The following is a 24,989-nucleotide window of genomic DNA, read 5'->3' as shown; positions in this document are numbered from 1 at the left end:
CCTGTTGCCAGGGGCCAAAGGTGTAGGTCCCTGCCCGGCCGGCAGGAGCAACCCCCAGCCTCTGCCGTTCTGAGCCCCCGTGGCCAGTGGCGGCTGCCCTCCGCGAGCACCTCCCACCAGGTGAAGAGCTGGGGAAACCGACTCATCCAAGTCTCAATTCCGGCACAAGGAAAAAAATCCCAGAACAAACCGACCTGACTTTTCAACATTTTATTCTTGTATTTGTACAGCTATATTTTACAACTCAGTAATGCAGTTTAGACACAGCCAAACCCTGTCTCCGGAGTAGTTATAACACAAGCATGACGCAGAATGGGATGAGACAAACATTCCCAAAGAGAGCTTAGTTAGTGATAACTCCAAGTCCCTGTGTCTGCCTACACTTCCAAAAGGGATGGTGCGGTCGTTGCCCGCTGAAAACTTCCATGAAAAAAAGGCACCGTAGGACACGTTGTACAGGTATATACAAACCGAAAACTAGAACAAAACTACACATATTTCCTTCCGCAGCTTTTTTTGTTCTTTTTTTTTTTAATACACACTTTGTAAATTGTAAACCTTCACTTGCAAAAAAATACAAATACACTGAGGCATTTTAGACAAAATATTTTCTTACTTATACAGATGCAATACTTAAAATATTCTCTTAAGTGCTCTTTCTCATAAAGATTCTCAGATCCGTGTCTGCCTGCAGATACAAAATCGAGCCTTTAACGCGGTTTTATATTTTTAATATATCTTTTTTAGGTTTATATATATTTATTTTATATATATATATATATTTATATATTTACAACTCTGCCATATATTCCTTCACCTTTGGTTAAAAAAATTAAAGCCCTCTCTTTGATAACATACCGAAGTCTCTTCTTTTAAAAGAATGCACATTTACATACAAAAGAAACATCTGATCCCACAAAACATATACATTCCTCATTTTGCAGACTGAGTCAAGTCAGAACTTTTGCATACTCCCCCAGCTTCGATATATAAAATGATTTTGCTTTTTGCTGACATGGTTCGCCTTACACATAGGAGAAGAAGCAGTATTATTTTCTTAATGTTTTACGGCAGTGGGGGAGGGGAGCGGCCGTGGCTCCCCCTCCCCCCGCCCCTCCCCCACCCCCCCACTCCCCCAGCTATGATTTGCACTAGTGGATGAAAGAGGCACTACATCATGGGATGAACATGGTAAAGTGTTACAGTATCCTTTGGGTAGATTCTGAGAAGGGGCTCGAATGGAAAGCATCAACACTCCATGCTTCAGCAGGCTTTGGGGAGCTCCGGGGGCAGGTCAGTGGCGGACACACGGTATTGCACCTTGGTGTTGGTAATGGCACCGTGCTTCTGGCGCAAGTGAAGACGCAGCTGGCTTTTGTGACGGAAATGCAGGTTACATTTCTCACACTGGAAGAGAACCAGAGGCAAACCGTTAGTCATCAACTCAAGAAACATGTCATTACTCAAGGACCTTGAGAAGGAGAGATTCTCCCTTCAAGGGATGGGGCAGCTCTTCCCTCTGGAAGGCCACTTTGAGAACCCACATGAATTCTGGCTTCTGCTAAGGGACAAGTAAGCTGTGTACGAATGTCCCTTCCTTGCCTTCCAAAGTGTTGGTCATGCTTTTACCCCACTTGAGATGAATTTCCCTGCTCCAGCTCCACAAGTTCAAGTCTAAACCAAAAATGCAGTTCCGATGCAGACTCCCCAAATTTTTAAGGCTTTCCTGAATCCCTCAAGGATGAAAATAATCCCTCTTTCCTTTGACTTCTGTAAGATTTCTAGCCTTGCCATGTAATGCCAGATAGCCTTGCCAACCCATGCATTAGCATCCTTCTCAGGTAGGGAATCCTTTGATGGTGGTGAGCACTTCTTACTAAACTTTATAAGCTTCCCAGTTCCTAACAGAATATACCTCAGACAATTATGCAATAAATCTGAACATATTTGGATAAATGGATTAGAACAGTCTGAATTCATAAAAATTCTGGAATCTAGGATATGCTTAAAAAATACAGTTATATTCCTTTAAGTGAGTGTGTACACCTCAGATCAGCTAACAAGGCATTAGCAAGCAGAGCTGTTTCTTGCTTTGATTCAATGAATGGATGATAATGGTTTTAGTGGGAAAGTTCTTTAAAAGTAACATGGATGACTAAATGTAATGGGGTAACCTGATGCAATCCTGGAACAGAAAAACATTTTAGGTAAAAGCTAAGAAAACCCAAATAAAGTATGGACTTCAGTTAATCATAACATACTGGAATGGGTTCATTAGTTGTGATAAATGTACCCTAGTAGTAAGACGTTAGCAACAGGGGAAAACTGGGTACATACGGGAACTCTCCATACTATCTTTGCAACTTTTCTATAGATCTAAAACTATCCCCTAGGGGCTTGCCTGGTGGCACAGTGGTTGAGAGCCCGCCTGCCGATGCAGGGGACATGGGTTCGTGCCCCGGTCTGGGAGGATCCCACATGCCGCGGAGCGGCTGGACCTGTGAGCCATGGCCGCTGAGCCTGCGCGTCCGGAGCCTGTGCTCCGCAACGGGAGAGGCCGCAACAGTGAGAGGCCCGCGTACCGCAAAAAAAAAAAAAAAAGCACAAAAAACTATCCCCTAATAAAAGTGTAATAAAATATGTTCATATAGAGAATATGTTTTAAAATAAAAAAGGAAATATATTTAGAAAAATTAAAAAATTAAATGGGCAGGCAGTGAGTAGAAAGAGCCCCGGTCTTGGGAGACAAGGGCCCCTCATATCAATGGCACCCACCGCTGTGCGTCCTGAGTGCGGCATTTCTCTCTGAGCCTTGGCTTTTCCTTCTGTAAGGGACTGAGTCAATACACTCTGAAGGTCACTCCTAATTCTGACATTCCTGTGCATCTAAACACCCACAAAATAACTGAAACAGCAAATATGTACTGGACTATGGGCCAAGCACTGTTCTGAACACTTCAGGGAATCCATTAATTTAATATGACTCCATGAGGTAGGTGTTATTATCAGGCTAATTTTACAGATGAGGAAATTAAGGTACAGAGAGGATAATTAATTTGCCCAAGAACAAAAGCAAGTAAGAAGATATTCACTCAAGGATTGATAAACAACTGAATGAGAGTAACCACCTTTTCAGGTTAACATTTGCGATATGGGTTAACGATTCATTCATTCGTCCTTGTGCCCATCACGACCTAGAGCGATGCCATAAACTCAGCAAAGCCAGCCTCATCTATAACAGTAGTTTCCACACCTGTAAACCATGGGACTCTTTTTTCAAATTAAATGGAAACTGGAAAGGAAAAGAGACTGGTACTGGCTCATTCCCGTCCTGTCCTGCGGGGTTGCAGAACCTCAGTGATTGGAAGAGCACAGTTTGAAAACTGCTCATCTACAGCATCCTCACTATTTCATAGAGAAAGAAAACTGTGGCCCAGTGAGAGGGTCAGGGTTTGCCCACAGCCCTAAAAAGGGTCATTGTCAAAGCTGGAATAAGAACCCAGATATCTCAGCTACCTGGCCAGTATCTTTCCCCTTTACAGCAGAGATCGGCAAACTGTTTCTGTAAAGAGCCAGACAGTAAATATTTTCCACTTTGTGGGCCTGACATTCTCTGACACAACTACTCAGCTCTGCATTATAGTGTGAAAGAGGCCAGAGACATGCGTAAACGAGTGAGCCTGGCTGTGTGCCAGCAAAACCTTATTTGTGGACATTGAAATTTAAATTTTATATAATTTGTATGTCACAGAATATTATTCTTTTGATTTCTTTTTAGCCATTTGAAAGTATAAAAACCATTCTTAGCTCATGGAATTTCAAAAATTAGCCCACAAGCCATAGTTGGCTGAGACCCTGCCCTAGAACACTGTGATTCCAATGGCCCGATCATGGCCTTTCGCTGCTGGTCACCTGCAGTTGCCTTTTCTCTGTTTTTTTCCCTTGTATCACCACATTCTTCTGGTTCTCCTCCTACCCTATTGACTGCCCCCTCTCAAACACCTTAGCTCCTCTGAAGTAGACATCTAGCCCAGTGTAGGGCCGTGCTGGAAGCACTCAATAAGCAATTGTGGAATGAATGAATGACTCTGATATCTATGTATTCACAATCCAGACCTCTTTCCTAAGGCCCGGATCACCTAGCCCAACACCTCCACTTTAAAGATGAGCAAACTAAGACTCAGGCCAAGGTCAAGCTGGTTGTCTTAGGACCATTCGAGTTCAGTGGTCATCCCACTGCGCGCCTGAGATTAGAGCAAACAGTCCTGCGGCCCCAGCCCTCCACCTCCGCACCCATCCCAGGCCAGCCAGCAGCCACGAGAGGCTAACGTACATGGTAAGGTTTCTCTCCCGTGTGGATTCGCAGGTGGCTCTTCAGAGTCTGAAGGTGCCGGAAACGGGTGCCACAGATTTCACAGGGATAGGGCTTCTCGCCAGTGTGGATGAGCACGTGGGCACGGAGGTGGGCCACCTGCGCAGGAGAGCGAAGAGCGAAGTGAGAGGCTCTGCCGGGGTGGGCTACAGACACGCCGCAGCCTCTCAGCGGCACCCGGGGCTAGGGTCCTTCCCCACGCCCTCTGCTCACCTGGACAAATCTGGCTCCGCACGTTTCGCACTTGTAGGGCTTCTCTCCGGAGTGGATTCGGGTGTGGGTTTTCAGGTTGGCTGGCCGGTTGAACTGGGCCCCGCAGATGTTACAGCGATAGGGCTTCTCACCTGTTACCGAGAGAAGGGGAAAAGGCAAGCCACACTCAGCAGAGGTCTCCACAGTCCCCGGGCCCTGGATTTCAAAGCAAGCTGCCCTTCCTGGGGCCACTTTGGCTTTCCTTCCCTTGGAAGATGTCAGAGAGAGGCGTCAGGGGTTGGCCACCCCTGCCTGCCAGCCCTCTCTTACACACGCACCAGCACACCTCGCCCACGGCCAGGCTCAAGAAGCAGGTGGTGACGTGGAGGGAGGGAAAGGACGCAGGGCGTGGGACAAGGAGGGAGCGAGGTTCCAAGAACCAGCCTTTTCATTGGGATTATCTAACTGTGGGACGTGGACATGTCACTCTCCTTCTCTGGGCCTCAGTTTCCCTCTCTGGAACCCGAGGGGTGAGTTTAGATTACCTGGGAAGGCTCTTCTAGCTCTTCCCTCGGGTGAGACTGATTCAGTCATCAACCCACTCCCCAGAGAGACACAATCAGGCCGCTCTAGTTTCTCTCCTTGAGAACAAACACGCCTTTCCGCTTGTGGCAACTACAGCTGGATTCCGTTTGCACGAGAGCTGGGGCCCGAGTTGGAGTAGTTGCTCAGACAGAGGAAACCAATAGAAGGGCCGAGGCTTCCTTCATGGAAAGTTTCTGGGATAATAGACCCATTTAAAATACCAGGAGAGAGTCAACTTTGGACAACTGTCAGGTTATTAGACGCTACCTGGGAAAGGAATGTGAGTTGATAAGGAACAAGCCCTTAGAGGGAATCAAGAGGCCTTTAGCGTTTTTCTGATTTATAAAAACCGAATTGACTTTGCCCCTCTCAGCCAAAGTTTCTTCCCCTGTGCAGTGGGATTAACACTTCTGACCCCAGCAAAGGTGGAGAAGCAAGACAGAGCCTGTCAGAGGAAAGACAAAGGATGTGGGGAGTGGCTGGGTCACTAAGCAAAGACGTGGCGGGGCTAGGCCCGCACTCAGGCCAGGGCAGCACCTGCCCCCTGCCTCACCCCACAGGGCACCGAGGCCCTACACTGCTTTCTCGAGAATGCTCTCCCCGTCCTGCCCCTGGGGAACCCTGGTGAGCTCGGGGGGTGGGGGCAGGGTGTACAGGGCCATACCCGTGTGGACGGTCTTGTGGCTGGCGAGGTTGCCCTTGTAGCGAAAGGAGGCCTGGCAGCGGTCACACTTGTAGGGTTTGTCACTGTGGGTCTGCAGCGTATGCCTCTTGAGGGAGGCCTCCTCAGAAAAGCGGCAGTCACACTCATTGCAGAAGAAGGCCCCGTTCTCTGTCGGAGGGTGGGAGGGGGCACCAGCGTCAGCACCACAAGGAAGGGAGGTAGGGCTCCGAGGCCTCCCCACTCTGGAGCTCCCCCGAGGGCCAAACTGAGCCCCCAGCGCCCTGTCTGCCCAGGGTTCACGGGAGCCCAGAGCAAAGGGCCTGTGCGGATTCTCTTTTTCTTAGCATTTAGAGTCTCGATCGTGGAGGCGAAAGGAGACAGATTTGAAGATTAAGGTATAGGAGGGAAACTCAAACCCACAGGTACCCACATGGCCTGCGCCAGCTTGAGGAAAGCTTGGCACCTCCTTCTCTCGAGAGCTCTGAGAACTGACTTTCCTTATCAGGTCATAGTTCTACTTACATTCATACACAGAAGCCCTCGGGTAAGACAGCCTCTGTCTGTGTCTCTATCTCCAAAATCAGGATAATAAACCCCTGTCCTGCCTACCTCGCAGGCTCACGTTGTATAACATAAAGCATCATAGGAATGTAAGATATGAATCAAAGTCAAAGATACTCTGAGGTCATCAAAGGAGGAATTAATGATGACCATGGTCACCCTTGCACCTATCTGGACTTCATGTCTCCCAAACAGTTTGAGATAGGGAGACCAAAGATGATGGTGGAAGTAGAAACACAGGCCCAGAGAGAAGGAACTGGAGTGTAGAGCAAAGGCAAATGGCCACGGGGCCAGGAGGGGACAGTCCCTGCTCTCCCAACTATCGGTCCATGACCCTGTGCCAAGCCTCTGAGTGTAAATAACTAATTTTTTCTTTTGCTTTAACAATTTGGAAATGACACATCAGGGTAGTTCACCCCTGAAGAGGCATCGCTGGGCTATCCTGTTACAGACAGAGCTGGAGGAAGAGGTAAAAACTGGGGAGGCCAGTCACACACTATCCAGAAACGTCAATTAATAATCAGTTCAACTAATCGAATTCAGCTGACAATAACTGAGCGCCTACTCTGTGCTAGACTCACTTGGCCCGATGGGAAATGCAGGCATGAATGAGGCCGGATGCTTCTCCTTCTGGAACGTACAGCCTAGCAGGGTGAACCAACATGCAGACCAATCGGTTGGGGTCCAGTGGGCCTGAGAAGGCTCCGGGAGCTAGTTATAGCCAGCCCCACAGCCAACTTTGCTGGAAGGAAGCTGAAAAGGCTGTGTGGTCCTTCTGCAGTCCCCCAGATTAACTCAAATTCCCCAACCCTTGCTTTGGTCAACTAGTTCCCTACGAGGTCAAGAGTGGGACTACGGGTTGCTGATTTAAATGCCATTGGACTTCCAACCAGGGGCTTCTCCCAATCAATGACAACAGCGTAAATAAAATGGAAACACAAGGCCTGTGGAACAGAGGCAGAGGCCAGGGGAGGGAGGGGAAGGAACTCACCACAGCTGGAATCTGAGTACTCAGACTGGGTCTCTCCCAGCTCCTCGGGGAACGTGGGACCAGTGGCGTGGAGGCACATCTCTGCGTGCTGCGGGGACTGAGAGCCACAGGACGTGCACTTGGGGGCGTGCAGGTAGAGCGGAGAGTGGCTCTCACTGCTGCTGCGTGGGGAGCCGGTCAGTGACCTGTGGGCGGGGAGAAAAGGGCCTCAGCAGCTGGAGCAGGGCAGAGCGCTCTGCCTGGCATTTTTGCATCCCCTCTTCCCTGTGCTCAGGGCAGCCCAGAGGCCAGTTGGAATCTGACGCCACAGAGTTATTTATCCCCTAGCCTACCTCCAAATAGCAGACACATCGAGATCACTGATGGGGGCCACACTGAGCCTAGACTCCACTCCCGGGCCCAGTTTCCTCCCCTCAGTGCTACAGTCCACAGCCTCCCTCGGTCCAAGGCAAGTAAGAGGACTCCCCCCTGCCACAGAGATTGCAGGAGCTTGGGATTCTTGGAATGCTCATCTACCACGGAGGGGAATTCTCTCTCTCTGTGAAAATATACCGAAGCTCAAGGTCCTTCCTCACTTAGGCCAATTCAGTCAATAGGCCTTGGCCCATACCTCCAATGTGCTCAGCATTTCAGGCAAGAGCAGAACACAGCGCCCTGCACCCATCAGAAGTGACCCCAGAACCCTGCCCCGGTGAGCCCCGACCCCAGGTCCGGACTGCCTGTGAAATCACCTGTTGACGATGTTATTGAGCCTGCTGGCCTGTGGGATGGTGGAGTCCTCGCCACTGGTGCTGAGCTTGGTTGGGGACTGGAGGTCAAGGGTCTCGGGCTCCATGGGCGGCTGGCAGGCCGCCGGGGCAGTGTAGGCTCGAGGGGAAAGGCGGCCCAGCTCGGCCTGCTCGGGCCCCTCTGGTTTGGCATTCTGGTTGAGGCTGTTGAGCACGATGAACTTGTACTTCTTCCAGTTGCAGGCTTTGGGGTCAGTGGGGCTTTTGGCCGGAGGGGACCCGGAGGTCTGGAGGATGCAGGCGTTCTTGCTGCTGCAGGACTCCGTGGGTGAGTTGGGTTGGCAGTCAGACTTCTGGGGGCTCTGCGGGCTCACCAGACCCTTCCGGTTCAGGGGTGCATTGGGCGGCTCGAAATGCAGGGCGATCTCATCCTCCGACGAGGGCCTCTCTTCCTCTTTGCCGGCCTTGTCACAGGCGAAGTACGGGGCGCTCCGGGCCGAGGGGGCAGCAGGCTTGGGGCCCTCGGCCACACTGTAGTGCATATCACTCCGCGCCTCCTCCAGGGCTGCCTCCTTGGGTGAGTACACGTTGTTGTGGCCCACAGTGGGGGAGAGCTCCATGGCCGGCCGACTGTACTCACTGGGGACTGGCCTGGCACTGTCGCAGGGGAGGGTCCGCTCCTTGGGGAAGGAGTTGGCCACAGGCATCCGGGCATCCCGCAGCTCCTCGTCGGAGAAGAGGAAGCTGCTGACCGGAAGGTGGCCATACATGGGGTACGAGGCTGGCGGCGTGGACAGGCCATTGTACAGGCTGGGCGCGAAGGCTCTGCTCTCACACCCAGGGGCGTTCCTCAGGGGCAGGCTGTTCTCCACCACCTCCCGGCCCCGATAGGCCATGAGGTCCTGGGGCATCAGCATCCGGCTGTTCAGGAAGTCTTCACGGGGAGGCTTAATGGCAGGGACCATCTCTGCTTCACTGCAGGAGCAAAAAGAGAGAAGACCCCGGCCTCCAAGTCAGAACCTTCCAAGTGACACTGGTCTATGAAACCACACTTGCACTTGAGTCAGTCAGACCTGGGCGATGTGGCTCTGGAGTAGGGAAACACTTGCAGTTACAAGGCAGTTCTGCTAAAAGTCTAGCAATCTAGCCCACAGCTGGGGAAACAAGGCCCAGAGAAGGGAAGTGAGTTACCCACACAATCAGTGCCTGTTTAGACGTGATTTTGCATGTTTAAGTCCCATATGTATACATATGCATGAATCTATAATTATTCAGATGTTACAGAATATAAAGCTATCAGGGTCCTTATCTCATTTCATCCTTACAGAAGGGATGTAGATCAGGAATTACTGTCTCCATTTTACACACCTGGAAACTGAGCTTCAGGGAGGGAACAACTTATACGATGTTGGTGCTACATGTTTGGAGGGTCTTTGTTATACTGGTGCCCTGTGAAGAAGGGACTCGCTCTATATACTGCCTGGAGCCGTGGGCGAGTTTACTTTGGAGAACAGGCAGCACGTGCCAGCGTAGGAAGCCCTGGCTCTGCAGCAGCCAGACCTGGTTTCCAGTCCCTGCTGTGCCACTTAGCAGCTCTGTGACCTGGAGCAAGTTACCGAACGCTCCAAGCGCAAGGCCTGACCCAGAGAAAGCATTCATAATGATGATCTTGCCACCATTATCACCCACAGGAGACAAAGAGCCCAAGCTGCGTATACTTGAAGGGACATTATGTGGGTGAAAAATAGGCCAGCTCAGTCTGATCACAGTTAACAGAGCTAGAACCAAGGAGTGAAGGTGAAGGGAGCCAGATTTCAACCCGCTGTAAAGAAGAGCTTTCAAACTATCCAAGGGAGAACTGCATGGCTCTGGGAACACTGAGTTCCTGGCTCCTGGAGATGTTCAAACAGAGGCCGCAAACCTTTCTGTCTGAGAAGGGATGCAATTATCCTGGAGTAGCTGAATCCAACGGTTCTATAGAAGTCAAGGCCCAAGTCTCTGTTCCACTTAGCAAAGCTCTTCCCTTCTTTGGCTCTCAGGTTCCTCAACTTTCCGTGATAGTCATGTCTTACCAGCCCTCTGATAGGGGGCCAGACCCAGTGAACCCTATTTAATTCAATAAATGTTCTCTCTAGTAGCAGCAGGGTGACATAAAAGATGAGTAAAGCAGCCCACAGTCTGGTGGGGGAACTAAGGGGCATATGTAAATAGTTACAGTGGAAGCCTAAAGGAGAACTAAAACATGTATGCAAATAGTGAAAACAGAGGCAAAGTCTAAAAGACAGGCAAAAGGCTTTCAGACACAGCTGAAGAGCTGAGGAAAGAGCAAAGTGATAAGTGCACAAACATCTATGAAGAAGCTGGCATCCAGGCGTGGTCTTGCAGGATGCGTGGGAGGAAAGGGTCTATCAAGTGAATGGAAGGAAGCAAGAAGTGGGGAGGCACACGGCATATCTAGGTAGCAGGAGTGTGCAAAAGCAGTGGAAAGGTAGGTTGTGGCGTATCACAGAGGATTGTTTCTTCTGTGTGCAAGCATTATCAATTGTTTCCGACCCTGTCTGATTCCTTCCATCTCCGAGGCTTCCATCTAGGCAGCAGCTCACCTGGCCTTGATGAACTTCCGGCAAGTGTCCACAACATGCTCCATCTGCAGGTACATAGCTGTGGCCATCACGGCCATGATGTTGCCCTCCCGCAGATTGAGCCGAGATGTGTACATGAAGTCCAGGAGGATGCAGAACCCCTCCGGGTTGATCTCAGGATCCAGGTTGATCACACTGAGGTTGCATTTCAGCTGGTCTGTGAAGATGCTGTAGAACAGGCCACTGTAAGACAAAGAAATGTCTCACTATAACAGACACATAGAAACTGTTATCAATTACAGTCACCACGGACGCTCAGCCCCTCTCCCCTGGACCTAGCTCCAGAGCTTCCATGGCAATTAATAATAGTTGCCAATTATGGAGAATTTACTAAATCCCAGAGAGTCATTACACACTTACATACACTATCCTGTGCTCCTCATAACCTTGCAAGGTAGATTCTATCCTTCTCTCCCTTTACAAACGGGGGAACTAAGATCAAAGATGTCAAGTGAGGGCTTCCCTGGTGGCGTAGTGGTTGAGAGTCCGCCTGCCGATGCAGGGGACGCGGGTTCGTGCCCTGATCCGGGAAGATCCCACATGCCGCGGAGCGGCTGGGCCCGTGAGCCATGGCCGCTGAGCCTGCGCGTCCGGAGCCTGTGCTCCGCAACGGGAGAGGCCACAACAGTGAGAGGCCCGCGTACCACAAAAAAAAAAAAAAAAAAAAAAAAAGAGGTCAAGTGATTTTCACAAAGTCACAGAACCTGTATTCTTTTGGTCTTAACTGCACAGCTTACCAGAGCTAAATTTAGCACTCATTTGCAGTAACTATTTTGAGTCTATATCTTTGGGATAAGCATTTCTTTTCTTGTTCCATCACATTATCCTTATTTTTTAAATCTTATTGTATTTTTTTAGAAGCAAATTGGGTATTGATGACAAATAAAATGATGCCTACATCTACAGTTTACTGATTTTCTACAAGTCCATAGACTATCACAAGGTCAATACTCCTAGGAGAGCCAAGTCAGTGTCAAGCCAAGCCTCCAGGTACCACGGTGTCTGGTAGAGGAAAGAGCACTCAGTGAGAGGCCAACATTCTGGACTGTCATCTGGATTCTACTCTTTCTGAGCGTGTTGCCAGAAGTGAGCTAGACTTCACCCAGTAGTTAGCTAGGCGACCTTGGTTAAGAGACTTCACTTCCCTGCACCTTGGTTTCCTTCTCTGCAAAGCAGAAACAAGAGTGTCTCCCTTACAGGCCTACGGCAAGAATGAGAATGTGAAGGGGACAGATTGATGCCTGGCACGTAGTAAGCATTCGGTTAGCGTTACCTATTCTTTTTCTCTCTATATAAACCTCTCCACTATTGGAAACAAAGGTGCTTGTTGTAGATGTTGAATAAGTCCTCTACTAGCAATCAAGATCCCTGGCTCTACGTCAGTTTGCCTGTGAATGTCTTCATTTTATCATCTATGAAATGGAGCTAATCGTGCCATCCATAACACAGGCCACTATGGAGATCCAGGGAGGTGCTGTAACATAAATTGCTCTGAACACTTGAAATACTTGTCAAGTATGAAGAATTAGCCAGCTCACTTTCACCAACTTACATATGCTCGGAAACACCCATAGAAATATAGTCATGGTATAAATAAATACAGTCATAGGAAAAAAAGAGCAAAAGATCTTAAATTAACTCGCTTAAAATATTTTAAAACTCGCTTTCACTTTTCATTTTTTCACTGGTTCACTGAAGTTAGTCTCCATGTTTGCCCAAAACACATCGCTTCCGGAGACAGTATATGATTTCTTCTCCCTCTATCCCCACAGAATGGAAACTCTTTCTTTTCTAAAAGTATGTTCATTCGTTTGCTTCCTGAGAACCCACTCGGCCAGGCCACGTGCTGGAGATCTGGAGAAAAATGAGATGTGATCCCAAACACAGCCAGAGGCCTCCATGCTCCACACTGGCAGCCGGCACCATCGCTCCCCTTATATCCATCATCCACCTTCCGCTTCCAGACCCCTCACCTGCAGGCCATGAGGACCGTCTTATGGGCTCGGAACTGCTCCCGGCTCACCACTATGACAACATCCGTCAAGATGTCGCGGCTCCGGAGGCGATTAAGGTTGAGAAGAACGTCACTGGCGTGGCGGGTGAACTGGATACAGCTGTCAGCCGGCGAGGCCATTTTTTTCTTCACCTGAAAGAAAAGGTCAGAATCTTGTTAGTCCTCCAGAACCTGTTTCCTTCTCACCAGGAGTGTGAGAGCAGGTGGCTTAGCCTGCTCCCTTGTGTTTGCTTTTGAACAACTCATGGCCCATCTCTGGGCATTACTCTTCATGTCTGTACAATGAGCTCATAATCTTTAACCAACTTGTTAACAGAAAACCCTATTGGGGAAAGAGGAGGGAATGAATATTTGTTGAATGTTTTCTCCACATACCAAACACGCTGCCAGCATTGAGAGGCAGTGAGTGTGTGACAGGGGAGAGAAAGCATGCTTTGAAGGTGAGCGCATGGGCCATACCTTTTGCAGGTTGTGTGACTTGGAGCAAGCTGTTTTACGGTTTCTGGGCTTCAGTTTCCCAAAACGGGAGTAGTAATTCCTAGGCGGTTGTAAAACTTAGAGATACGTGCCTGGTCCACAGTAGATTCTCAAAAATCGTAGCTATTCTCATCGGCATCTCATTTCATTATCCCAGCCACCATCTGTCTCTCCCCTGCTAGGCTTCAGGATTGTCTGACTGTATCCTGAGCACCTAGCGCCTTGCTGGTGCATAGTAGGTGGCTAAATTAATGGGAACCGAGAAACGAGTAAGGGAATGAGTGATCGCACAACAGTGTTAAGACAGTCGAACGCAGGGGCAAAGGGGTGGGGGCTGGGTGTGACGGACAGGCAATCGGCTCTCCTTTATCTCATCTAATGAAGAGTGGCACCATTCACAGAGACACATACATTGGCAAATTAAAAGAAAAGTTTGTCCACAAAATTGTAAAGCACATAATTCAATTTACTTACCCAATGCCTTGATTCACAGTCCAAAATTTTGCTTAAAACCTGCAGGGAAGATAAAAAAGCAAACAGAAATTGATTTCATGAATGTAAGATTGTCCACTATAGTCTTATTTTAGGACACACATATTTAGTTTTACTTTGATAGCTGCAGCCTGCCAGCTGGTGCGGTTTTACCACAAGCTAGCAAACATTTTTCCCAGCTCGGCTCTTATGGAAACAACGGGCATCCAAAGCCATGCGATAATAATGTTTTTACCCTGAGTACTGGGAATACAATTTCATACATTAATTACATATACGTAGACACATTTATTTCCTCTCTCAGAGTAAAAACTGTATGCCATCCAAAGGCCCTTGAGTTTATGGGAAAGAAAAAAATAATAAAAGTGATGCTTTCAATACTAATGAGAATGATCCTTCAGGGGCCTAAAAACTCTGGATGCGTTTCAAAACCTGCTAAAATATTCTCTTTCAAGGCCTAGAATGACTCCACAAGGCCAACAGAGTCAACATCTTTATCCCTATTTCACTGATGACAAAACTGAAACTTGGGTTCAAGTGGCTTGCTCAGGACAAACAGCTAGGCAGTATTTCCTGACTAGCTGAAACACTTAAGACAGAATAAGGAATCTGCAGAATACAGCCTGAGATGGTATATCTACTCTTCTCTCCTTTTTTGAAATTTCCCCTCCCATCCCTCTTGGGCCTAAGACCAGATACAGGGTTACAAACTTCCGAGTTTGTGCTTCCCCCTGCTGGTGAAAGATTTAACTGTGAGGTTTAGCTGAGAACCGGCCAGGAAGAGCTTAGGAAATATGGACCCTCTCCAAACTGGTTTCTCTAAAACAAAATAATTTAAAGCATAGGTGAAAGACTATCATTTATGATCACATGTGGGCTGCAAAACAGAACAATATTTGAAACCACACACCCCCCCCTTGCCCGACTTTTTTTAAAGTGTAGCCCTTTAGAGTTATCTTCCGGGTAAAGGGGCCCGAGGCCAGGGAGGTCATATTGGGCCACATAAATGGTGAGTGACCTGGCCCTAGGTCTTCTGGCTTAAATTCCTGTTCCCTTTCCAAATCAGCCTACGTGCTGTAGAACATGCAAGACAGCACCCTGACGTGGGTGAATCTCATTTTTAAGTTCCTTCCCTCACACAAGCACTTTGCCCCCATTCCAGGCTGCTGAGTCTTACCAAATGAGCACTCTAAAATGAGAGGTTTCCTTGAGTCTGTAACCAAACACTCTGACATTTCTCTGTGGTCCCAAGTGCCAGTCACTCAGTCTCATCGGCTTCAAGGTTAATGTGTGCATGTGAGTGAGTGGGGATGGGGGAAGGAAATGGGGGAAGGGAGAGGATAGAAAAAGACAAAAGAACCTATTTATTTCCTCCTCTCCCCATTCTAACTCAAGATGGGCAAAGAGAGATACACTGAATGGGTCCTAACCAAAGTCCAAGGATGGTCTCCTTGGAAAACGAATGCGGAAGACACGTGAGGTTTATTTATAAACCTTCCCCTCTTCCCCCGTGGAAGAGATCCCTCAACCCTTCTGGAATACCTAAGGCTGCCCTGGAACAAGCTTCAAACACCATCTTGCCTGTGGATTTCCAGTCACAGACTTTTGGAACCACAGGAAGCCCAGATTTGCCATTTCACCTTGACAAGTGGCAATGACTCACTCCAGATGCGGAATGAAACAAACAAACAAAACAATTCCCCTGGGTCCACTGTCAGCCAGGCCCTAGGCTGGGCACTTTCCACTGTAAACCTCTCGGCCTGGCTTGACCAAAAACAAGGCACATACACTAAGGCCCCTGTCCTTATTAAGTCCACTCCTTTCTCAGCTAGCTTTCTCTTCGGAGCCCCACAACTAGTGAGTATGTGGGCTACAGTGGGCGTGGGCAACGCTGCCGCCCTCTAGATGCTGCAGGTGTGGGAGCACTACAGCACCTGGTTTGGTTTTGGGGACCACTCAGCTCCTTCCCATCCATGATTGTGGCTGATAACAATACCAGCCCCCATTTGCTCGGAGGCCACCGAGGCTCCAGGGGATGTCTCGCCCAAGATCCCAGAACTAATTCCAAGCAAAGCCCAGGACGAACGCCGTCTCCTAGCTTCGGCCATCCCACCAATGCCAAACGCAAGACTCATTCCACAGAAACAACCAAGAGAGCAGAGCTGTCAAGGAGAAACTGACATCTGCAAGGGCCCAGACGTGGGCTCTCCCCACCCCAGCCAGCCCCAGTCGCGGAAACCACCAAGTGAGAGCTAAACATGGTCTTTTTCACCCCACACACTTTCCCTTTGGCGCTTTCCCTGTGTATTTTCAATGAGGCACCTTGAGAAGGCAGATCCTTTAAAGGGTCTGAAGAAGAAAAGAAGAGGGAACTCCCCCTCCAAAAAGTCAAAGAGAAAGAAGACAGCATAAAGGAGAGGGAGAGAGACAAGAGGTGAAGAGAGCAAAGCCATCCAATATGAAAGACCCCAGCCTTTCCCTCCCGCCTCCAGAGGCAGCCCCCGTCTCTTGCTCACACACAAGGGCACAAAATCGAGCCGTGCGGCCAGGGCAAGCCCGCGCAGATCCGCAGATTCGCCCACCCCCATCACACCGTACCTGTCTGCCAGGGACCGCCCACCCCCGGGCGTGCTGCCCGCACCGCGGCCCGTCCACCTCGAAGCCCCCGCAGGCGCGGCGGAGGCCCGGCGGTACCCCGGTGGCAGCCCTTAATTTGGTTACATTCAAAAAAAACTTTTCGTGCACCTCGGTAACGAACATTATGTGTGCCTTTTTTCTTTCTCTTTTTTTTTCCTGTTACGCCGTCAAGGCAGGGGGCAGTGAGGGGAATGGCACAACCCTCTCATTCCCGGAACGTAGTCGATCTCCACTCAGCGGATTTCAAAGAACACTCTCTGCCTATCGCCGGCTCCAACGAGAAGTAACTTTCCAGGAAGCTGCCGGCCCGGACGGCCGCCAGGATCGCAGCCTGCGCCGCGCGGGCCGCCGGGGATTCACCCGGCGAGGTTGGCGGAGGGGGTGGGCGCCCGGGGAGGAGGCTCGCGAGGAATACGGCACACTTTCCCCTAAATACCTCGTCCGCTCCCGGTCCAGAACTCCTACAGTTCACCTAGTTCAACCCTTTCCCCATAACAATTTTATAAATAGGGAAAGTCAGGCACAGCTGGTCTAGAACCCAGGATCTCGCGTCCAATCCCTGGCTTATTTCATGACTTCAAGTTGCCGAATTCCGGTGTTTGTTTGCCTGGTGTGTCTTTTTTTTTATCTTTCTTTCTCTCATTTTGCTTGCCCCCCCGCCCCTCCCCCTGTTTTAAAGGGAGTGGTTAGGCGAGGCCTCAAGGTAAAAAAGATGGAATCCCGAGGACTGAGGGTCTCCATCCAGCGCTCCCCAGCCGAGTTGGAGGAAAACTAAACCGAAAGCCCCTTCCGCCTACGTTGGCAAGAAGGCGAACCCAGCTCGGCTCGGTTTCCGCCTAAGATCTTTAGAATAGGAGCTGTCAGGCCGAACCTGGCCAGATTTCGGAATTTCCGAATCCGATTTCTCCGAAACCAAAGAGAAAAGGTCGGGATTCGGCAGGGCCCTGGGCGCAAACCCTATCGCGTTCATGGGCGCGCTCCAAGGTTGCCTCGCCTTCCCGTGGCCTTTCTCGGAATTATAATCCCTGGGCGCCATCGCCTAATCGGTCTCAGTATCGGGCTCCGAGGGGCACTTTTGGGGGCCGGGAGGTGGGGAGTAGGGGGCGCGAAAGATGCAACCTGTGAGGCCGCAGTCCACTCCTAAAACTGGCGGGTAGCGTCACAGTGCGCCGCGCATCACATCAGCAGCGGAGGCGGGGTCAGTAAAGACTGGGCCTCTCTGGCTTCATAAAATCCCACTTTCTCATCCCTTCGCCCGGTGGGATAAAGGTGAAAGCGAAGGCTGAAATTTAATATGGGATGGGATGAGAATCTAGGAAGGGAAGCTAAAATTAAGTAAATGCACTTGTTGGAAATTAGGAGGCCAGTGGTTCCAGGACTAGCTCAAACCTAATCATGTTTTACCGCTGCCTAACACTAGAGGGAGCCCTCCATCAAGGCTTAAAACCGACAACTCCTTGTCGCCCCGCCCCTCCTTCCCATTGACCTAGTTTAGACACAGTCTCCCGATTTGGAGAATGCCTTCCGCCCTTCCCCCTTCAATATCCCGTTCGGGTTTTGGATTATTGGTCATCTAATAACTCCAATAACTCGTTGAGAAATCCAAAGGAGAATCTGGAAGTGCGGAGCACTCTTTAGGGGCAGGGACGGGGGATCTTAATAAGGTTGGAGCTGCCGCAGTGGAACCAGCATCAGGGCTCCTTTCGGAGCGCTCCCTTTCTCCGCAGCGTCTCAGCTAATGAGCTGCTCGGGTCTAGCCATGGTGATCTGGAGGTGGCGGGGTAGGGTCAAACCGCCGAGTTGTTTTTGTTTTGGGGGAGAAACACTCCTCGCGCTCTTGGCTGGGGGGCGGGGGGGTAGGAAGACAGTAGATGAAAGTGAATTTGATAACGCGGTGGCCTTGGCAGTCGCTTTGGGTGACCGAGGAGGTGTTCAGGGACATTATGTCCTGACTTTCATTTCTATCACACTTCCTGCCAACAGCGCTCTTGCAAGCCTGCAAGCTTCTAGGAAATGCAATAAAATAGAGGGATGTGTTTTATCATCAAGATCTGAAGAGGAGCTGCAGAAAGGACGCTCCCCAGGCGCCCAGCTCGTGACAGCCTTCCAGAAAGGGCCGGCAGTCGATGCCAGCCGACCACGAGCAAAGATATTTTGGCCATCCTGGCTGGACCGGGCTCGGCCTTTGCAAAAAGTCTGGCGGGAGAGGGGGGAGGCATGATCTCCCCAGACAAACAATGCCTTTAAAAATCCGATCTGGACAGAAGTCAGGCAAGGTCTTTATTCACGTTAATGAAGATGGAAGGCACTAACTGTCCTTGGAAAGCGATGAGTCAAACTTGACCGCTCTTCAAACCCGTCCCCAGATTCGTTTCCAACCCGAACAGAGGCGCGTTTCTCCGACGCGGCCTCCAACAGCTCCCGCAGCGGGAGAGGCGGAACTCGATTCCGGCGGACCAGGGCGGTGGAAACAACGGCTTCTCCCGCGGGTGTGCGCGCCTGCGGTCGCTAGGGGCCGCCAGCACTCGGTCGCGCGTTTGCCATCTTAAAATTTGAGCTCCGAGAAAGAAAACTTTGCTGAGAAGCTGTTGTGGATTTCACTCTGCCGGTCCATAGGACCCACACACACACAACTGATTTCTCGCCAAGCCACTAAACAAAGTTTGGAAAGAAGGGGAGGAGAGCTATTTCAGGATCCAAATGTGAGCCTCGGGAGCAGCGAGGTGCATCTCTGCAAGTCTAGGGACTGGGCTTTAATCACGCCCTAACACAACGCACAGCCCCCTCCCAAGAAATAAGACTCCCACCCCTGAGCACTACCGTAGGCTTTTCATGTCTGTGACTGAAAATCTTGGGCCATGCTTTCTAAACAAATTCCTCGGGGACAGCTGGGGAACCCTTTCCAACAATGGTTACCTAAGAGGTTAAAATCATGGCTCCCTCTGACTTCTGCTCCTTTCTCTTAGATAACTCAAAGGGGCGGAGATAAACTCGCCTTTGACTTTAAGTCACTGACCTGGAATTCAGAAGCTTAAAATCGGGTTCCGGTTAGGTCACTAATTCGCCATTAACCCTCTCATCAGGCCTGTTTCCTCAACTGTAAAGCGATATATGCCTAGAGCCCCTGTGGCATCCCTCCAGTATTGACTTTTCCGGGGGAGAGGCCACAGAGACTGGGAAATCGTGTTTTCAGAATCGGGTACTTTTCGGTTCTCTTAGCGGAGACAGATGCCCGTCGCTGAGTGGCTGTGAATGGAGCAAGCATCCGCAGGCTTTCTAATTTTCATCCATCGTACCAAAACTTTGGAGGTTGGGTGTCATCCTCATTGGAGGGTACCCTCCCCTCTGTCAGTCCTAGCACCTGGTTGGGATACTTGGGGACCCGTAGGTGACGCGGTCGGTCCACTGCCCTAGGCGGGGAACTCAGCCAGGACCCACCACTAGGTGGCGGACTCAGTCCGTGCGAAAATCGCCGCGCGACCACAGCCTTCCACACCCGACTGCCCCCCACCTTTTTGCTGTTGTTGTCTCTTAAGGGAAGGGGGGGGGGTGCCTCCATAGGGCAAAGCTGGAAAACACTGAATTTACTAGATGTAATTCCTTCTTCCCGATGCTCAGGCCTCTAGCAACCAAAACGCGGTATCTGGAGCTGCGTTCATGTAGTATACCTTGATTCTTCCAGCCCGAAAGGCTGAATGTATTGGGAAGAGAAAGAAAGGGTGCACATGTCTTCAAAAAGCAGAAGGCAGTCAACGGCATTACCAGAGCTTTCTACCAAACACTGGTCGACCAGCAAAACAGTCGGGAATAAACTGATTCCCACGTAGAAAAGGGGTCCTGGAGGCCAAGGGCAGGCTTAACAGCGCTCGGCTAAGCCGGGGATGGGGGAGTGGGGATGAGGTGGTCTTTTGGTGGGGCTCTCGTCTCAGAGTGGGAGGCGGGGAGGGTTGGGAGGAGCCGTTCCTGGCCTCCAGTGGGGCGAAGAGAAACCGGCCAGCTTTCCCACAACACAGCACCCTCGCTCGGATCACTGCGGTGGCTTTCCCACTTGTTGCGCAGTGCAGGCAACTGGCACGCGCCACACTACTTTGACTCCCAGAGGACTCCAAACCCGGCTACGGATCAGCCTACCATTGCCCCAGTCCATCCACAAACCTCCCTCCCCGACCCATCCCCGCATACACCATCTTCAACCGCCAGCAAAACTACAGGACTTCCAGTCGCTATGGTTTTTTACACCAAAACATTCCTCCTTGTCTCAATATCAGACAGACAGCAGAATTCGGGTGCCCTGAGAGGTCAAGTCCAAGAGGGAAGGGGGGCTACCTCCGCCAGGAGAACTCCCCTACTTAAAGCCAACCAGGCAAGCATTCCCGAGAGAGAGAGCGCGCGCGCGCGCGCGCACACACACACACAAACACACACACACACTCGAACTACTTCGCCTATTATGACACCATCCTAGCTTTTCTCCCTCCTTTTGAGAGATCAACTACAAAGTCCTTGTTAAAAAGCTACTTTTATCTCCCCTTCCTAAAGAAAAAAAAAATCCTCAAAAGGTCATTTCACAACATTTTTCAAATATTTGACTTTTGCAAATAGATAGTTTCACCCACCGAGGGGTGGCGCTGCCGCACCACCTCCTCTGAATCGCTAAATTTTTCACAACAAAGTGGGTTGTGAGTGTGGCTAGCCGGCAAAGGAGAGAGGGAAGGAAGAATTTTGACATCTAGCCATGGCTACCATTTACTCAACCAATAACTGGAACTCTTTAAGGCTCAGCAAACGACAGCTTAAGAGTTTGGAGTCCCATTCCTGTCAACCAAACCCACAATAAAAATGGGACAGGCTTTTCAAGAAAGCAAGGAGTAGAACCCTTCAAAACTGAGCATAGAGAAAATGGCCAATTGGAGAATTCCCACTTCTAGCTGCCTTCTTCAAGTTGCCCGGTTTTTACAAACAGCTACTAGCCTTATTGTCACTATCAACAGACCCTTAAAACCAGTCAGTGCTTGGGCCTGCAGTATTGGAAATCTTCCAAATAGGATATTGGAACCTTCTATTTATAAGTGGGGGGAGGGAGGACTATTTCCCATCTTCAGGTTTCTATTTTGGCCTGAAGACTCAACTACAGTCATTTTAGCAAGGGAATGCCCATCTCCTGGTACTCCCTTTCCATTTCCTCCTCCCCCAGAGACAAATATCTTTTCTCCTTTTAAAAGAAAACACACATATATTTTAAAGCAAGAATGTGATTTCACCTCGTTCCTCTGAGCTCATGTTTGCTACCTCCAGGAATAGCGGGTGGACTAGGGCCAGATGAACTTCAACTTGGGTTGCAGATTTACGAGGCTCTGTTCCTGTGCCAAAGGCTCTTAGTAGTAAATAATGAGCAAAATAGATACCTGTCTCCTGACAGATCCTGCGGGCCCCCCTCTTACGTTTTTTTAAAGTTATTTATTAAAACCACACACACCTTGCAAAGAAAAAGGGAAACTGGCAGTCTCTGTAGAGGAAGCCGGTGGCATCGCTCAGAGCCACAAACTGTATTTCTAAACAGCCCTTTCCCTGGTTCCTTCTCTCCTGCCCCACTTTTTTTCTTTTTACTTTTTTTTTAAGTAAAAAAATGCATCTACTGACATTTTACTTAAAAAAAAAAAAGAAAAAGACTAAAGCATTACAAGATTTACCTCCTGGAAACTATAAACTGAACAAAAAATCCATAAAGGATTAAATCAGTTTCCTGGGGGGGGGGGGATGACCACCTCACAGAAGAGGTCAGGGACCCAGTAACAGCTCTGGACTTTGAGCACCCACTTTGGGGTCATTCCTTCGGCTCAGCTGTCAGGACCCCCACCACCAAGTCAAACATTTCGAGAAAGTGCACAACATAAAAAGGGTCTTTTTCATGCTTTTTTTTTAATTTGTAGGTTTGTGTATTTGTTTTCCACAGGATAGCTTTTAAAACTCATTATTGCCACACTAGTTCCATTTTTGGCCAGAGTTCCAAGATAATACGGCATCATAAAGGCAACGCAATCCACAGTTCTCAAGACGTTTACCACGGTCACTGCATCCGGCAGCGGGGTGGCCCCTCGCTCCCGCTGCTCCCCAGCGCAGCCGATTTCCGAGGCTCCAACTCTCCACCCACTCCCTCCCCGGGCCGCCGCCGCCGCCGCCTTCCCGCATTCTTACTCCCTCAAGGAGAGCCACAGGTTGCAAATCCAACCAACCTCGCAATCCGTTTTTGCAAAATCACTCACAAAGATCTCCCGTTCGCGCCCGCGCCCCCTTCTCCCGCGCCAGATCCCCCAGCCGGGGCCACAAAGTGCCCTTCTCTCCTCCCGGGTCTCGCACGTAGGACCGCGGGCTGGGGCTGTTTGTTTTTCCCCTCGCCCAGCGCAAGGACCTCGGGAATCTGAAGCCTTGACGCCGGCTACTCTCCGGCCCGCAGTTCTTGTTTGTTTGTTTGTTTTTACAAAGCCTGCACCATGGGAAAAATAAAATTTAGGAAAGCGGGGGAACAGCCATTGGGAGCTAACACCGAGTCACGAAGCGCCCAAAATACAAACACCGCGACCGCCAGAAATCCCGCCACCTTCCCGCTTGGCTGGGCCGTCCTGCGAAGGTTCCCGGAGTCCCCGCACGCTGAACAGCACCGCAGGTGCAAACGCGCACCCCTTTCCCACCCACCCCCCAAATCCCCGTCCCGCCACAAGCTTCCCTCCCCACGATGGGGTGAGGGAGCGCGCGGGGCTTCCCGACTCTCTAGACTGCAACCAAGAAAGAATAATTTTCAAAGTATTCAACATCCCCGCCCCCAGGCAAGCTAAACCTCCCCCAAAACGCAGGGGAAGGGGACACCAAAACACTCGGATCTCGTTAGGAAGATCACGGCTCTGAAAAGAAAGAGGAGAACCCCATACTTCAACTGGGTTTATGGAAAACAAAAAATAAAAACAAAACGAGGAGTTCGCTTGCATTTTTCCTCCCAAATCTCGGCTCGGAGGTAGGGAATCTAGAGGACCAAGGCCGGTGGAAGGGAGCCAGCGGGGCGAGCGAGCGGGCAGCCTCCCTCCTCGCCTCCCGGAGTGACCAAGAAGGACGTGAGAGGGGAAGGAAGGAGAGGCGAGGGAAAGGAGGAGGGAGGGAGGGAAGGCGAGGCTGGAGCGAGGGAGCAAGGAAGGCAGTTTGCAAGCGAGAAAAGAGGGAAAAAACACAGCCGCACGAATCCAGCGAGATCACAAGCCGTACGCAAGCAGCAGCAGAAAGAGCGAGAGCGCTAGCGCGCGTCCTCTCCGCCGTCTGGGGCCAGACAGCCCCCAGACTTGCCCGAAACACCACCCCCCCAAGCACTGTCTCGTCCTTTCTGCTCCGGCCGCCCCCTAATTCCCCTCCTTCCTCTCCTCCACCTCCTTTCCAAAAACCAAAACAACACAAGGGAGGGTGGCAAAAGCCTCCCCAAACCGGCCAATTCACTCAAAGACAACAAGAATAAAATAGTAAATATATAAAAATCTATATCCTAGAGTGGGAGAGACGTGGGACTAATCTTCGGCATTTATTTTAACACCTGACAGCTACAATAAATAAATATATACATTTACATCAATAGATACACATAGGAAACTTGTAGCCAAAGCATTTGGCAAGAGCGGAAAAAAAAGAATTAAAAGGTAAAATAATGATCATGAGCAGCGGCGGCGGCAGCGGCACCAGCGGCAACAGCGGCGGCGGCGGCGGCAGCAGCAGCAGCAGCGGCGGCAGCAACAGCAATAATCACCTGGTGTCCGGCCTTTCCTAGAAACTTCTTGCATCACCACTTCTAAGAACCCCAGTTCTAAGAATCAACAGAGCTCAATTCTCGGAATTTGAGCTGCGGGCCTTACCACTGCTACGTGGCAGGGGAGGACTCGGTGTCAGCTCTCCGCGACTTTTGCCTGCTTTGGCCCATAAAAAACCCTCAAAGCCACAATATTTTCCCACTGTCCGGCATATTTCGGGTTCCTCACAGGCTGGGCGTCTCGGGTTTGGAGGTTTCGGTGTGAGGCTCGAGGGGCCAGACGGCGGCTCTCCCTCCCCGGCCCCCGGACGATGGTACAGCCTGCTCCGCCACCGTCACGTGGGCGCCCCCTCTGTGACGTCGGCGTCTTTGCTGTAGCAAAGCTCGGCCTCTGGAATTCTGAGAACTAATTTGCTATTCGGTGACATAAGAGGGGGAGTGCGCTTTGCTTTCCCGGGGTCTGGGGCTAATTCCTCCTCTCTTCCCCGTAAACTCAGCTCCTCGAGCTCAACACACAAAAGGGAGCGAGAGGTTCGAACCTTTGGGAAAAGTCTGTTATATATAGTAGGTTTCGAGGCGAGTAAGAGAAAAAAACAATAAACACCACAGCTCTTTCCAGCTAGAATATTAGGCACCACGAGAAAAATATTTGCCAAGCAGTTTTCGGTGGGTTCATTTGCTTTATTTTTATTTGGGACAGTTTTGTTTTTTGTTTTTTTTTTTTTCCTTGTTGGTGTGGTGGCTCGGGATTTGGGGTTATTGTATTTTGATGGGTTTCGGATTTTTGCTTCTGATTTTTGCCTTTTGCAACTTTGTGATGTTACGTAAATCATAGGATCCCGCATCGGTTG

General features: G+C 50.2%; 1 protein-coding gene and 1 long non-coding RNA gene across 6 annotated transcripts in view; one reads left to right on the top strand and one right to left on the bottom strand.

The window, feature by feature from the left end:
* Positions 1–201: 201 nt before the first annotated feature.
* Positions 202–24,180, bottom strand: BCL6 (BCL6 transcription repressor). 4 transcript variants are annotated; one of them, XM_060010956.1, is made up of 10 exons: positions 24,139–24,180; positions 13,701–13,739; positions 12,709–12,881; positions 10,697–10,918; positions 8,097–9,068; positions 7,366–7,550; positions 5,814–5,981; positions 4,586–4,716; positions 4,334–4,471; positions 202–1,407 (listed from the first exon to the last, which is right to left on the bottom strand). In XM_060010956.1, the coding sequence occupies exons 3-10, from the start codon at positions 12,867–12,869 to the stop codon at positions 1,264–1,266; spliced, it is 2,121 nt and encodes a 706-aa protein (XP_059866939.1). In that variant the 5' UTR covers positions 12,870–12,881; positions 13,701–13,739; positions 24,139–24,180; the 3' UTR covers positions 202–1,263. The 4 variants fall into 4 exon arrangements, with proteins under 4 accessions (XP_059866939.1, XP_059866937.1, XP_059866938.1 ...); XM_060010954.1 differs by lacking the exon at positions 24,139–24,180 and adding an exon at positions 16,317–17,483; XM_060010955.1 differs by lacking the exon at positions 24,139–24,180 and adding an exon at positions 16,464–17,483.
* Positions 24,181–24,531: 351 nt separating this feature from the next.
* Positions 24,532–24,989, top strand: part of LOC132424834 (uncharacterized) — a 6,487-nt gene continuing 6,029 nt past the window's right edge. Inside the window, exon 1 of one of the 2 annotated variants that reach the window (XR_009519282.1) lies at positions 24,532–24,804. This is a non-coding gene — a long non-coding RNA (uncharacterized lncRNA). The remainder of the gene's footprint in view (positions 24,805–24,989) is intronic. The other variant, XR_009519283.1, reaches the window with a different exon arrangement.

The sequence above is a fragment of the Delphinus delphis genome, chromosome 4 (assembly GCF_949987515.2).
Source record: "Delphinus delphis chromosome 4, mDelDel1.2, whole genome shotgun sequence".
NCBI classification, from domain to species: Eukaryota; Metazoa; Chordata; class Mammalia; order Artiodactyla; family Delphinidae; genus Delphinus; species Delphinus delphis.
This window is presented reverse-complemented; position numbering and strand designations above follow the sequence as displayed.